This window comes from Brassica oleracea, chromosome C7 (assembly GCF_000695525.1).
Source record: "Brassica oleracea var. oleracea cultivar TO1000 chromosome C7, BOL, whole genome shotgun sequence".
In the NCBI taxonomy this organism is placed as follows: Eukaryota; Viridiplantae; Streptophyta; class Magnoliopsida; order Brassicales; family Brassicaceae; genus Brassica; species Brassica oleracea.
Genome location: NC_027754.1, coordinates 6,163,478 through 6,178,334, shown reverse-complemented (window position 1 = coordinate 6,178,334; position 14,857 = coordinate 6,163,478). Strand labels below are relative to the sequence as shown.

General features: G+C 41.3%; 2 protein-coding genes across 2 annotated transcripts; both read right to left on the bottom strand.

Moving 5' to 3' along the window:
* Nucleotides 1-4,173: 4,173 nt before the first annotated feature.
* Nucleotides 4,174-6,606, bottom strand: LOC106301193 (pentatricopeptide repeat-containing protein At2g16880). The gene has a single exon (XM_013737539.1). The coding sequence runs from the start codon at nt 6,523-6,525 to the stop codon at nt 4,309-4,311; it is 2,217 nt and encodes a 738-aa protein (XP_013592993.1). The 5' UTR covers nt 6,526-6,606; the 3' UTR covers nt 4,174-4,308.
* Nucleotides 6,607-7,246: 640 nt separating this feature from the next.
* Nucleotides 7,247-9,412, bottom strand: LOC106301148 (probable polyol transporter 4). Its single transcript, XM_013737478.1, has 2 exons — nt 8,969-9,412; nt 7,247-8,849 (listed from the first exon to the last, which is right to left on the bottom strand). The coding sequence occupies exons 1-2, from the start codon at nt 9,162-9,164 to the stop codon at nt 7,483-7,485; spliced, it is 1,563 nt and encodes a 520-aa protein (XP_013592932.1). The 5' UTR covers nt 9,165-9,412; the 3' UTR covers nt 7,247-7,482.
* Between the last annotated feature and the right edge of the window lie 5,445 nt (nt 9,413-14,857).

The following is a 14,857-nucleotide window of genomic DNA, read 5'->3' as shown; positions in this document are numbered from 1 at the left end:
CATAAGATCATCTTGATCATGTTCAAAATTATTTTCACCATCTTTATAGACCAAGTGGGTTTCAGGATTCTTCCCTTTCAGACTCTCTTTGGGAGTCCTTCATGTCTTAGCCCAATGGTTCCCCACTCCACATCTATGGCACACTGATTTGGTCGAGCTTTGTGGTTTAAAGGATATACCATGGCCACTGCCTTGACCATGGCTCAAATTGGCTTGATACCCACGGCCTCTGCCATAGTGATTCCCACGGCCAAATGTGTTATAGTGGCTATGGCCAAGTCCTTTCCACCCTCCACGGCCATGGCCGTGTGGTCTATCATTCTACTTGCATGGAAAGTGGAAAATGTTTTCTCAAGCATATCCTGTTCCGTAATACTTTCACCACACAGTTTCATTTTAGAAACAATCTTAAACAGTGCAGAGTTATATTCGTCCATAGACTTATAGTCTTGGATCCTCAGATTCGTCCAATCAAACCGAGCTTTTGGTAAGATCACCTTTCTTTGGTGATCATATCTCGATTTTTAACTCTTTCCAAAGGTCTAGAGGATTCTCTATAGTCAGATAATGATCTTTGAGACTCTTAATAATATGATGACTAATAATTAATATTGCCCGGTATCAATCTTTCTCATTTGGCATTATCGCCTTTTGTGATTCATTCACCAAGTCCTTTGACTTTATGATAAACTCAGTATCCAGTGCTCATTTCAAATAATTATCTCATGAGAGATTTAGGGCAGTAAAATCCAAGTTGATTTTCGACATCTCAAATCATATATCAATCAATTTTAGATCTCATAAAATATTTAACATACGGCCATAAACAAGACATGCTATCAAGTCAATACATTTCTAATAAGCAAACAAGCCACACGACCAAAGGTGATATAATGCAATAAGGCCACACGGCTAAAGTGATATATGATGCATGATAAGTCACACAGATTTATCAAACAAGGGTATCGACCAAACAAGAAATTTCTATATGTTTTCATGCGGCCATATGGTTATAATGCAAACCTAGCATACTGATTCTATATGTACATGAGTAGAATTATGGAACCTCAATTTAAAACAATCAGATCATGCAAAGGTGATAATAATCAGATCATGCGCATAACATAAACATGTTGGTCAGGATGATATATGATGCAAACTGGCCACACGGCCAAGTAGATATGTTGAACTCAATCTTAGCAATCGGATTCTATATATGCAATGGTAATATTAAAACATTCAATCAAGGTAATTAATCAATCAGTTTCAGGTATGAGATTTAACTAGACTAACAATCAGATTCAATTAGGTTTTATCAAGACTAGCAATTGGATCAATAATCAAACGGATTCAAGCATTACACAATTTAGGGTTTCGAACCAAAAATAGGGTTTCAATCATGAAAAACCAAAACAATCAGTTTGAAGGCTGATTCTATCAATTTTATTAATCAGTTTCAAGGCTGATATTTATCAGTTTCAAGGCTGATATTAGCAAGATGAAATCAAGCAATCCGATTTTAGGAATACGCAAATTAAGGTTTAGGGTTTGAATTCGAAATTAAGGTTTTATCAATTGTGCTGATAACGTGTTGTGAAAGTAATGGAAAAGTCTATCTTTATTCATAACATAGAGGTTCCTTATATAGGAGATTACACCGTCATAGATAAATGAAAAGATTACAAATCATAATCTCTTGGTTATGAGTCATCTACAATCTGGTTCATAACATAAATCTTTAATAGATCTTATTTATTAGAGGAGGAAAAATTAGGAAAAGAAAAAACGTTACGTGGGTGGGTATCTCCAACCTTTTACCTGAAGCAGAGCACTGTAAGTTTATTAAGACCACTAGACTAAAGTGAACTTCACAAAATTTGGCGTCCCAAAAATATCTATTATTTGTGGCGTCTAAAGCCCTAGCTTTATGGACTTCGGCCTAGGACCGACCCTGGGTTTCTGTAATAGGATATTAAGCCTGCAAACAAATTTTAGATAATCATAGGTCCTAAGATGTATATACACTGTACTATGATATATGTTTGTGGCCTATGTGATTATATCATGAAAAATCAATATCATTTGTACAAACTTCTTTAATAATAAACAAAAAAAAATTCATTGATATAAATTATAAAATTTTATAAATAGATAAAAATTAATAATCGTGGATTAGATGGTGGATTAGTAACAAATAACAAAGTAAAAAAAGCATAAACTATTATATATTAATAGTATTGAACAACACAAGAATACTATAATACACAATATATAACACCAAAAATATTCAAAAAATATTAAAATAATTAATATCAATCAAAGTAAAAAAATATAAAAATGAAAAAGATAACCGCACAAATAAACCGGAAACCACGGATCACAACACAACCGAACCGAACCGAAAACCAAAAATATAATTGGGAAGCAAAATAAAGTTATAAAATATCATCAAATCATAAAATTTTAATTTAACACATATATTATAAATATAAATATAAATATAAATAATAATATCAATATAAATAATCCCGCGCAGAGCGGATCAGAATCTAGTTCATCTTTTAATATATAGTACAATCAATCAGTTCCAAGAATTAAGGGATCTCCCTATATACATTCGTAGCTTAACTACTGCAAAGAATATTAAGAGGAATATTATTCATATTCTATCATTGCTGTGAACGAGGCCACGAAGCCTTTGAAGAAAGTTATGAGAGGCATGGTAGATAATTTGGAGAAAAATAAGAAAAACGTGAATGAGAAGGAACCGTCTGATACGAAGGAGATGATAGAAGGATTGGCTGATCGTCTTCAAAAGATCGAAGAAAGGATGGATTTGTTGATTGAATTGATCAGTCCGAACAATGAAGTTTCTACCGCTGGTAAAACTGGTTCTCTTAAAGCCGAGACAAAGAGCAATTCGTCTGATGATGAATCATCTTCTGATAAGGAACCTTGTAAGAAAAAAACTACATTGGATGCCAAGACTCGTTTAATGGAGAGCACTGGTGATGATAATAACGAGGAATCTGATGATGAAAAGGAAACTTACCCTTATAGTCATGGTCTTCATGTCGGCGATCGTTTTGTCGGTGGCTGTGGTTTATGTCGCATGGGTTGAGGTATTTGTGGCAGAGGAAGAGACGTTGCTATATAGTGAAAAAGCTTTCTTATTAGAAGACGACGAAGAAGCAGGATCTTTGGTGTTTTTTTTCTAAACTAATGCAACTTTTTTTGTTGAACTAATGCAGCTTTTTTTTTTTAACTAATGCAGCTTTTTTTTTTTTTGAACTAATGCAACTTTTTCAATACTTTCTTTCTTTATGGTTTTTGTCTTTTATGTCAATTTTGAGTACTTTTTGGTGTTGAAAACAACAAAGATAAAAAAAAATATAGCTAGACAGAGTTCAATTGTTTTTTTTTTTCGACAAAGAGTTCAATTGTTAGGTAGTGAGAATTTGATAGAGCACATGTTAACGTCCGACGAAGCGAGTAGCAAAGCATCAAAAGCCAATTCACAAGTCCAAATTAACACTTAATTCGTTTCGGTCCTATCTTAATGTTTTAGTTACATTTTTGTCTGAATGTTAAATGTAATCCTACTAGTGGGTGTGGGTTTGCCAATCGAGAAATCTCATTTATGTTCTTGTATGGTAATCGATCTTACATTCTTACTCTTATGTGATTACACTACATTTCATGAGCGTTGCTCACCATCACTGTCCGATCATTTATTTCAATAACATCAGATGACAAGATCAAGATTTACTTGAACACACATATGAACCTATGCTGAGCTGAGGAAGCTTTTTAGCAAAGCAGATTTTGATCCATACCACCCGCTGCAGGGTGCTGCTTGGCCCGCGGATGGGGCTCTGATTTAGTCTGTTTCTTGGTTAGCTTTGAAATGAGTATGTCTCCATCTTTTTCCCTAACATGTATAAACTGATCCCAAGAATTTTATAAGGTTTAATGAACAAGAAAAAGTCAGATTATTATCCCAAAACGTATGGAGTCAAACGAGTATTTGCCTCTTGCACAAACACTGAACTAAATCATGGCGAGAGCTAATAAGAAAATGATATCTCCAACACTGAAGTAAATGACGATCAGAAAACGCATCTACTTACCTCAGAGAGTGTTTGTAGAATTTGATATCCCACCAAAAACATTAAAAAAAAAATGTTTCAGAAGTATCGAGCAATAGATGATACAAAATTGATAGTGACTCGTAAACTGATACAAAACTAAACAGGAATACATTTAGCCAGAGAACCCACACAAAAAAAAAAGAGTTTTGCTTTCACTCTATGTAACGTCTATAGTAACCCCCTTTGATCTTCCTCTACTATAAAGTTCATTTATAACATCAGAGTATGCAATACCCTCAGTGTTATTAACTTCCTCCTTCGATTCAGCATTTTCATGCGTCTCTCCCTGCAAACTCTGTTTCGCCGATCCAAACTTTACAGAAACTTTCTCCAACAATTCTTCTGCTTCACTCAGCTTACCATCTTCCATAAGTGCAGTGACAATACTGTTGTATGTAAACCGATCAGGCTCTAGTTTTTTCTCCTCCATTTCTGATAAAAGATCAAACGCTTCTTTCACCTTCCTGTCCTTGCAGAAACCGGAGATCATCGTGTTGTACGTAACCGTATCGACCTCTCTCTCCTCGATAAGCGAGTTGAAGAAATTGAGAGCCTTTTCTGTCATTCCCTCCTTACAAAGACCATTGAGAAGAATGTTACACGTGTAGCTATCAGTCTTGAAAGAGTGTCTGACGCTTTCATTATAAAACTCGAACGCTTTCTCAACACGTCCTTCTTTGCAGTATCCGAGGATGATCGAGTTGAAAGTAGTGTCATCAGGAAGCAAACCGCTCTTAGCAAGCTCATCGAACTTCTCCATAGCTAGCTCAGTTTTCCCATTGTGACAGAGACCTCCAATTAAAGAGTTAAACGTGCTCACGGTAGGGATGATCTTTATCTTCTTCATCTCTTCCCACACCTCCAAAGCCTTCTCAACCTTTTCTTCCCTGAAGTAGCCTGTGATTAACGTGCCGTAACTAACCTCGTCAACAATGTACCCTCTCTTGCGAGCACTATCCAGCAAATTGTGAGCTTCATCAAGTTTCCTCTCTTTGCACAAAGCATCAAGAATGGTGTTAAGTGTAATGGTATTCATCTTAATCCCCTTCTGCCCCATCTCACGCATCATCTCAAGTGCACCATTCAAGTCTCCTGCTTTCAAATACCCTTTAATCAATGTATGATAAGTAACTCTATCAGGAGAAAACCCATGCACTTCCACCAATTCCTTAACCATTCTAATAACCTCTTCCATCTTCTCTTCTTTGCAAAGCCACTTAAGAGATATGTTATGAGTCACTTGGTTCGGTTTAACTCCAAGATTCACCATTTGCTCCATCAACTTCTTAGCTTCCAAACTCCTCCCCAACTCAAAGCACCCATCAATCAACGTGTTGTAAGTAACCACATCAGGCAGTAACTTCAACCCCTTCATCTCATCCACCAGCTCAAGAGCTTCCTTGATACTTCCCTCATTGCACAGCCCATTCATCAACATGTTATAAGTGCGAAGATCGGGTAACATGTTGGTTTGCTGCATCAGCTCCACAATCTGAAACGCTTCCTTCAACGAACCTAATTTACAGTAACCATAGACTAGATTATTGTAAGTATCCTTATTAGGCACCAAGCCGTTCTTCTTCATATCCAACAACAGCTCCTTAACATCATTCAAACGCCCCTTCTTAGACATGGCTTTCAAAATCGTATTGTAGGTAACGTTATCAGGCTGCACACTGAACTCACTAACCATCCTCTCAACCATTGCTACAGCTTCTTCGAGCTTCCCTTCTAAGCAATACCCATGAATCAACACATTGAAAGTCTTCGCATTTAGCGAGACACCGAGTTTAACCATGTCGTCAAACACTTGTCTAGCGTTTGCGAGAGAGAAGCTTGAAGGGTACCTGACCAAGCCGATGAGAAGAGTGTTGCAAGTGAGAGGGTTTGGTTTCAGCTTCAGACGAACCATCTTCTGGAAGATCTGTAACGCCACGTGAGGCTTCCCGGCTTGAAGGTAAGCGCCGAGGGAAACGTCGAGGAGGGCTTTAGAGGGAGGAGGAGAGAGGTGGAGATTCGGGTGGAGGAGGGAGTTGGAGAGAGAGAGCGGTCCATCGGAGGAGGTTTGGATGTGGGAGACGAGAAGGGACTTGGCGTCGGCGAATTTGTGGTGGGAGATGAGGGAACGGACGACGGAGAGAAGGGGGAGAGGGGAGTCCGATGGGAATGCGTCGGGGGTCGAGGTTTTAGCCCAGTGGAAGAGAGAGAGGAGAGTTTCGGGTCGCTTGGCGAGTGAAGGAGAGGAGAAGAGAGAGAGGAGGAGAGGCTGAGTGATCTGAGGGATGTAAGGGTTTAGGGTTTCGAGGATATGGGTTTTCTCCGATGTGAGGATTGATGAAAGGGTCTTTAGTAATTGAGATTCCGGTGGCTTCATTGTTGTCGGCAGTCTGATTGCATCGTCGAGGAGAAATGTTTGAACTTTGAAGCTTTTTCCTTACCGTAACAAACCGAGACTGTTGAACCGGAAACTGGAGACGCTCTTCTATTTCATTGTGATGGCTAAACCGTAACAAAGCTTATGAAGCTCTCCTTTTTCTTTTTCTTTTTCTAATTGTGTAGTTGTTCTCACTGCTAATTCCATGAAAAATGCATTCGTTGATTTAATTAGAGATCTTCATAACAACTACCAAGACAACGTTCAGGCACAGTAATATTCAGAGACGGTAAAGCTTGTTAAACCCACTCCTTTTGATTATGGAAGTGGTCATGTCAATCCAAGTACTGCCCTGGATCCTGGTCTTGTTGAAGACTTGAAGTACTTGTTCAGAGTATATGAGATTGATTGGTAGGGATGTCATTTTTATATGCGGCCGCGGCGTTTGTGATAGTCCTTATTCCTTGGTTGAAGGCGTTGGAGGGTTGGCCTATCTGTTCCTTAGGTTACGAGCTTTAACTTTTAGATCGATAACGTCTCCATATTCTTATTTTTTTACTTCGAGACCCTTAGTAATAGAGAAGACACAAGGGCAGAGTGTTTCAGAAAAAGCAATATGCTGTGTTGTTGTTTGGTAGTGAAACTAAGCGGAGTTATGTCTGGAAACTGTTTAAACATTAAAACTATATGAATGTTAAGACCGAGGGTCTGAAACAAGAAGTGACAACAAAGGTTCGAACTTTCTGTATTGTCTCTGAGTATTACATGGTTTCTTCATGAAACAAGGGAAAAAAATACAGAGCACTTGTCTTCCTGGAATATGTATACACCACCCATCAAACGCACTTGCAAAATCTGTCTTACTTTCATTGGATCTAAAACATGAACCGAACACAACAAAGTATCTCTTCTCTTCTGCCTCTTCTGGTTTAACATGTCCAATTCTGCCCTCAACATTCAAAACTCTTGATCCTTGCGCACAAGACGCTCAGCATCTCCAAGCTCAACTTCAGCGCCTTTCATTTCCATCCCACCCTGAAACATCAACTCTATTTGCTCCAGCGACTTCCCACTCGTCTCCGGGACTAGCATGTACACAAAGACAACCGAGAGCGCAGACACAAGGGAGAATACAAAGAACGTTCCTCCGACAGTGATGGCGCGTGACACCGAAAGGAAAGACATGGCCACCAGACCGCTGCAGACCCTGTTCCCGACAGCTCCAAGCGCTGATGCCTGCGCTCTTAGCCGTAACGGGAAGATCTCCGACGTCAAGACCCAGCAGACAGGGCCCATCCCAATAGAGAAGAAAGCAACATTCCCGCAAACAAAAAGAAGCGCCAAGGCTATGCCAAGCGTTCCTTGGCCGAGAAACGTGAGAGTGAAGCTTAGACTAAAGAGACACAGAGTCATTCCAATTGTGCTCACGTAAAGCAGCGGTTTCCTTCCAACGCTATCGATCATGAAGGTGGCGATGAGTATGAACAACGTTTTCGTAATCCCGACAGCAACAGTTGCAGCGAGCAGCTTGGTCTCGTCTTGTATCCCTGCCTCTTTCAGAATCTCTGGGCTATAGTAGACTGTGGCGTCGATACCTGTGATCTGCTGGAAACACTGTATCCCAAATCCAACGATGAGCATTTTTCTTACAGCAGGAGATGGGCTAAGAAGCTCACGCCACACGGGTCTCTCCTCTCCGCCTCCTGTCTTCGCAGCCGCCAGTTGTATCTCAGCAAGCCGCTCTTCAGCTTCATCATCTCTCTCGTTCGTCTTCATGAGCACCTCTCGTGCTCTGTCCACTTGACCCTTCAGCACCAGCCACCTAGGCGATTCAGGGATCACGCAAAGCGCAAATCCTATAAAGACCGAAGGAAGGATACCAACAGCAAGCATGATCCTCCAGCTGATATGCACGGAGAGCCCCGAGAAGGCGTAGTTGGAGACATAGCCGAGCAAGATCCCTAAGTTGATAAAGATCTCAGGGAACGAAGTAAGGAAGCCTCTAGCCACCGTGGGAGATATCTCCGCGATGTAGACAGGAGCAATCATGACGCCGAGTCCGATACCAATCCCAGCAAAAGTTCTTCCGATCATGAGAACCTCGAAGGAAGGAGCAACCGCCATGACGGCAGCGCCGGTCTGGAAGACAAGAGCAGCCAAGGCCATGGTCCATTTCCTGCCGATGGAGTCAGAGGTTCTGCCGCCGGCTAAGCTGCCGAAGAGAGAGATGATGCTGAGGCTGCCGATGAGGACTTCCGTCTGCACTTCGGTTATGTTGAGATCCTGCTGTATGAACAACACCGCACCGCTCATTACACCAACATCTGGTCATCAAAATACCAAAAACAGAGAGGACGGACACCGTTTCTTGTAAGCAAAACAATTAAAAAGAAAAAAAAAAACAGAGGAGAACGTCTCTATTCATTAGACGGTTGAGACTAACCGTATCCGAGAAGAACGTTGTTCAAGGACGCAAAGAAGGCGCAGGCCATAACGTATTTTCTGGATCTGCTGCGATGATTATCCTCACGAGTTCCCTCTGCGTCGGAGTCCATTCTCTGATACTTATTCCGCTTGTTTCCGATAGAGACCGCCGGAAAAACAGAGCCACCGTCATTTTCTACCGCCGGAAGAGTCATTTCTCTTCGCCGAGGATTCAGACGGAGGAACCGGTTCGGAAAGGGAATTCCAGACAACGATTTTTTTTGTGAAGAAATTCCGCGGATGTCGGGAAGGGCAGCAGATCTGAAACGGAGACTAGAAAATTATCATCTCCTTTGTGTGTTGACCAAAATTGGTGAATTTTCTATTCAAAGAACACAACTTGACCCAAAGCCAAAGGTAAAGACTTTGTCAGTCCTTCATTTGTTTAGTGTTTACATTAAGTCATTAACACGTTAACACTTACGTAAAAGTTATATTAATTATTAAGAGACGTAAAGAGAAGTTTAGAAAATTATAACTATACATAATCAAAGATAGAATGGACCTTTCAAGGTAACAACAGCTCATCCCTCTTTTTAAGCTACCTATGAATGATATCTGTCGGTGGCTCTTCCAAGTTGATTGGAACTACAAAGACAGGCTCAAAGACGTGGTGGCACCAACAAAAACTCTCCTTCATTGACATATTTTCCTTTTAACTCTGTAGATAGACTTATCTTGCAAACCTTGGATTCACAGTTTCACACAAGACACAAATCTGACTTGTTAACAAATTAAAACAGTGCCAACTTCATCAACACAACCACAACCTTATTAGTAATAGGCTTATTGTCTCGCATGTTCCATGCCAAAAAAAAAACAATTTCTTCTTCTTCTTTTTCTAATATACAAATTCATCAATTTGTGTTGTTGAAGTACACTTCTATGTAGCCACATTCCGTATTTGTTGGGTTTCACTGTCTACACAGATGGTAACGAGGCAGACCTGTGATGCGAGAGTGATACTAGTTTTATCGACTTTTTTCCAATGGCGTTATTCTTTTCAACGTCTCGTAGGAAATTGATGTCAATAATGCAAGAGTATATGCTGTTGCATTGTCTCCTCAAAGAAATCAAATTCCTTGGCCATATCTTGACTAACTTTAACGTAATCCATTTGTTCACTTTTAGCTTCGTAGTTATAGGTTTAGAAGCTTGTCTATTATTATTAACGTGATAGGAGTATATATACATCAGAGTATCTAGGGTACTTAGAAAGTTAATTACACTTAAGTCCCTTATTTACATATTCATCTATACGCTCCCGCAAGCTGGAGGGGCCTTGACAACTCCAAGCTTGTTAGTTGCATCCAGGAAAGGTGTTCTTGGCAGGGGTTTTGTCAGGGCATCAGCCAGTTGATCCTTTGTAGAAACATGTGTTACCCGAAGCTGGCCAGATTCTATCTGTTCCCGTATGAAGTGATAATCCAAAGCAACATGTTTCATCCTCGAGTGAAAAACGGGATTGGCGCAGAGATATGTTGCTCCAATGTTGTCGCAGTAGATGACAGGCTTGGCAGGTATTTGAATTCCAAGATCAGAAAGTAATGAACATACCCATCTGACTTCGGATGCAGTGTTTGCGACTGATCTGTATTCCGCTTCTGTAGATGACCTAGCAACTCCCTTTTGTTTCTTTGATGACCACGAGATAGGATGGCTGCCCAAGTAGATAACATAGGCATTGGTGGAGACAAAATCATCAGTGTCGCCAGCCCAATCCGCATCGGAATAGACATGTAAGGACAGAGGGTTGTGGCGTTTTAAGAGAATCCCATGAGAGATAGTACCAGCGAGGTAGCGAAGCACTCTTTTTGTAGCAGCCCAATGATTCTCCGTTGGTCTATGCATGAACTGAGAAAGGCGATTGACTGCATACGCTATATCTGGGCGTGTGAAAGCCAGATATTGAAGGCTTCCAATCACAGTACGATACTCGGTTGCGTCTTGTAACGGAGCTCCTGTATGTAATGTTAGCTTTGGCGAAGTGGCTAAGGGAGTGAGGACTGGCTTTGCGTCGAGCATGTTGGTCTTGGTGAGGAGGTCGACTGTGTATTTCCGTTGCATCAAATGTAAGCCTTGCTGTGTGCGGGTGACTTCTATGCCAAGAAAGTAGTGAAGCTTGCCGATGTCTTTAATTGAGAACCGCTGACCAAGCGAATTGATGATATTGTTGATCATAATGTCACTGCTTCCTGTAACGATTATATCATCAACGTAAACAAGGAGATAGACAATATGGTTTTGTAATCGCAGAACAAAAAGGGATGTGTCTGCCATCGAGTTCTGAAACCCAAGAGATAGTAGATATTGTTTGAGCTCCTTGTACCAAGCACGAGGCGACTGTTTAAGGCCATAGATAGCCTTATTGAGTCGACAGACGTAGTTAGGGCGATCTTTGTCGACGAAACCTGGTGGTTGTGTCATGTATACTTTATCAGACAGCCGTGCTTGAAGAAACGCATGGTGAACGTCTAGTTGACGAAGAGACCAGTTTTTGGTGACGGAAATTCCAAGAACAGTTCTCAGTGTTGTAGTTTTGATCACTGGACTGAATGTTTCCGCAAAATCCACTCCGTATTGTTGTGTGAAACCTCGGGCTACAAGTCGCGACTTTGGCCGTTCCTCTGTACCATCAGCAAAATATTTAGTGGTAAAAAGCCAACAACATGAGACTATATTTTGATTTGGAGGAGGTGGAACCAAGTCCCATGTTCGATTTTTAATATGGGCATTGAATTCCTCATTACAGGAAGCTCTCCATCTCGAATCTCGCAGGGCCTGGTGTATGGTTGTTGGTTCGGATTTGTTTTTGGGTTTGGCTTGGACAGAGAAGGTGTATTTTTTATTTGGTTTGCGGATATTGTTTTGTGATCTTGTGGTCATTTTCGGGTTTAATACAGGAAGAACGGGTTGCGAAGGTTGTGTTTCAGGTTGGGAAGACGATGACGTGTTTGCTGGTGGGGGTGAAATTGGATTGGTCATAGATATTTGGTTTACGTTTTGGGTTTGTTGGGCTGGTTGGACATTTATAGTAATTGGTATTTGGTTTTGTGATAATGGGTTTTGTGGTAATGGGCATGTCGAACTAGGGTCAGGTTCAATTGGGCCAGGAATTTGAGAAATAGAGTTAGGAATTAAAACACCTGAGTTTTGGTTTGACGGTGGAGGAGTCCCCGATGAATTCGCCGATGCAGATTGCGATGATGTCGCCACCGGAGGTGTTGACATGTGAAGGTCCGAGCTCAGGGGCGCCATGGGAGTGGGTTGTGACGGAGACGGAGCTTTATGAGGAAGAGGGGTGACGATCGGGATCAAAGAGGTTTCCGATTCTGATGTTTGAGATGAAAGTTTTGATGGTTGGGTTTTCTTGAATGGGAAGGAAGTTTCGTCGAACTGGACATGCCTTGAGACATACAGCCGGTTAGTATCGTCTTCTAGGCATAGATAGGCACTTTGAGTTAATGAGTATCCAAGGAAGACACATCGTTTTGACTTGTCGTCGAGCTTATGGGAATTGTAGGGCCGGAGCCAAGGAAAACATAGGCATCCAAAGATCTTGAGGTTGTTGTAGTTCGGTTGTCACTGGAACAGCTTTTGATATGGAGTCTCCATGGATAGAACCGGTGTAGGTAGTCTGTTAATGAGATACGTAGCTGCGGCGAATGCGTAGGGCCAATATTTCTTCGGAACAGACGCTTGAGAAAGTAGTGTCATGCCTGTTTCAACGACATGTCTGTGTTTACTTTCGGCAAGTCCGTTATGTTCTGGAGTATGTGGGGGTGTGGTGAGATGGCTGATGCCGTGCTCTGTGAGGAACGTGCGAAGGGCAATGTATTCGCCTCCATTGTCCGAGTAAAGAGTGGTGATTTGTGTCTGAAATTGTTTCTCCACAAGCGCCTTGTAAGCAATGAAAGTTTCGCGAACTTGAGATTTGCGCTGCAATGGATACAGCCAAGTGTAGCGGGTGAAGTGATCTATTAAAATGAGGTAATACTTGTGGTTTTCAGATGAGAGAATGGGAGAGCTCCATACATCGGAGTAGATTATTTGTAATGGTCGGGTTGTTTTTAGGGTAGAGGTAGAGAAGGGATGTTTGTGGCTTTTGTTTATGAGACAATGAGTGCAAGGAGAATGTTTGTCTGAAGTAAAAGAAACTGGTAATTGATATTTCGAAACAACAGAGTTCAACACAGAAACAGAGGGGTGCCCCAATCGGGCATGCCAAGAAATAGAACTGGTTTTAGGAGAAGAAGAAGCAAAGAAAGCTTGGATAGTGTTTGGGTTGACAGGCCATTCATAAAGCTCGTCTTTAGTCCGTCCTTGGAGTAATGGGACCCCCGTGCTGAGATCCTTCACCTGAAAATGCGCCGGGAAAAATTCAACAGAGACTTGGTTAGAGTTGCATAATCGGTATACAGATATAAGGTTTTTTATGGATATTGGGTACATATAGGACTTTATGTAAGGCAGTCAATGATGGTGGTGTGTCTTTGTTCTCGATCTGATCAACAATTGGTTTGTAATCTTCTGGTAGACCTTCGAGAATAAATTCCACTTGATCCTCATGCTCTAGAGGCTTGCCCAGAATGGCCAACTGATCGAATCTGGTGGTGAGTCCTTGAAAGTAGTCATCAACTGATTTGGTCTCCTTCTTCCATTCCTTAAGTTGTTGACGCACTTGTTTGACATGTGCTCTGCTCGGCTTCGCGTACGTTGAGGCTAGTGTGTCCCAGATCTGACTTGCGGTTGTGGCACGAGACAGGAGCGGTTGAATGTTAGGTGAGATCGAGCCAAGCAAGGCGCTGTACACCAACTTGTCTTGGCGTTTCCAGCGTGTGTGTTCCTGATTCACCATTGTCGTGTCTTCAGTGGTGATGGTGGGTGCAGGAACAACGAGGGATCCATCAAGATAGCCAGCAAGTTCATAGGCATCAAAGAGAGCATGAACTTGTTTGCTCCACATGAGATGATTGCTGCTTGTTAACTTAGTGACATTAGTCATGTTAACGCTGAAGAGGGTCTGGTTATCGAGAATAACTTGTTCGTTGGTTGAAAAAGGGGAGGTTGACATTTTGGGAGAAAAAAAAAATTGAGAAGGCGGCGTTGAAGTGTTTTGATTAAAAAGGTGGTTCTGATACCATATAGGTTTAGAAGCTTGTCTATTTTTATTAACGTGATAGGAGTATATATACATCAGAGTATCTAGGTACTTAGAAAGTTAATTACACTTAAGTCCCTTATTTACATATTCATCTATAGTAGTTGCCACTATATTGGCTAAACTACAAGTTACACATTACAATATGTTTGAATGCGTGTTGCTCTCTTATTGATGTGGCCAATCATGACCCGATGATGAATGCTTCGTACTCGGCTTCATTGTTAGAAGCGGCAAAACCCATGCGAAGGGACTGCTCGAATAACTCTTTGTTGGGATATTGAAGATATATACCAACTCCATATAATCTATGTGAGGATACTCGTCAACTTGTAAGTTCCACTTTGCAGTGGGATGCGCTAAGTTTCTCTCAAGCTCTGGTGGTATTTCCACAAAAGTCGGCCAGTACCTGAGATTTGACACTAGGTCAGCTTCAGGGGCTCATATTGTATGTACTGAGCTTGACCGCCCATTCACTAGTCGATAAATTGTGTTGGACTCTGAAAAATGGTTCTAACTAGATGGTTAGTGAGTACAACAATAGTAGGCAACTGAAAATATGATTTCAGTTTTCTTGATGAAATGATGACGGCGATTCGAGAGTTGAGTAGCGTGTCTCGTAATCCATCATTGTTTTGCTGACGTAAAAGAATGGTTTTAGCCCTCTCCACCCCCCCCCCCCCCCCC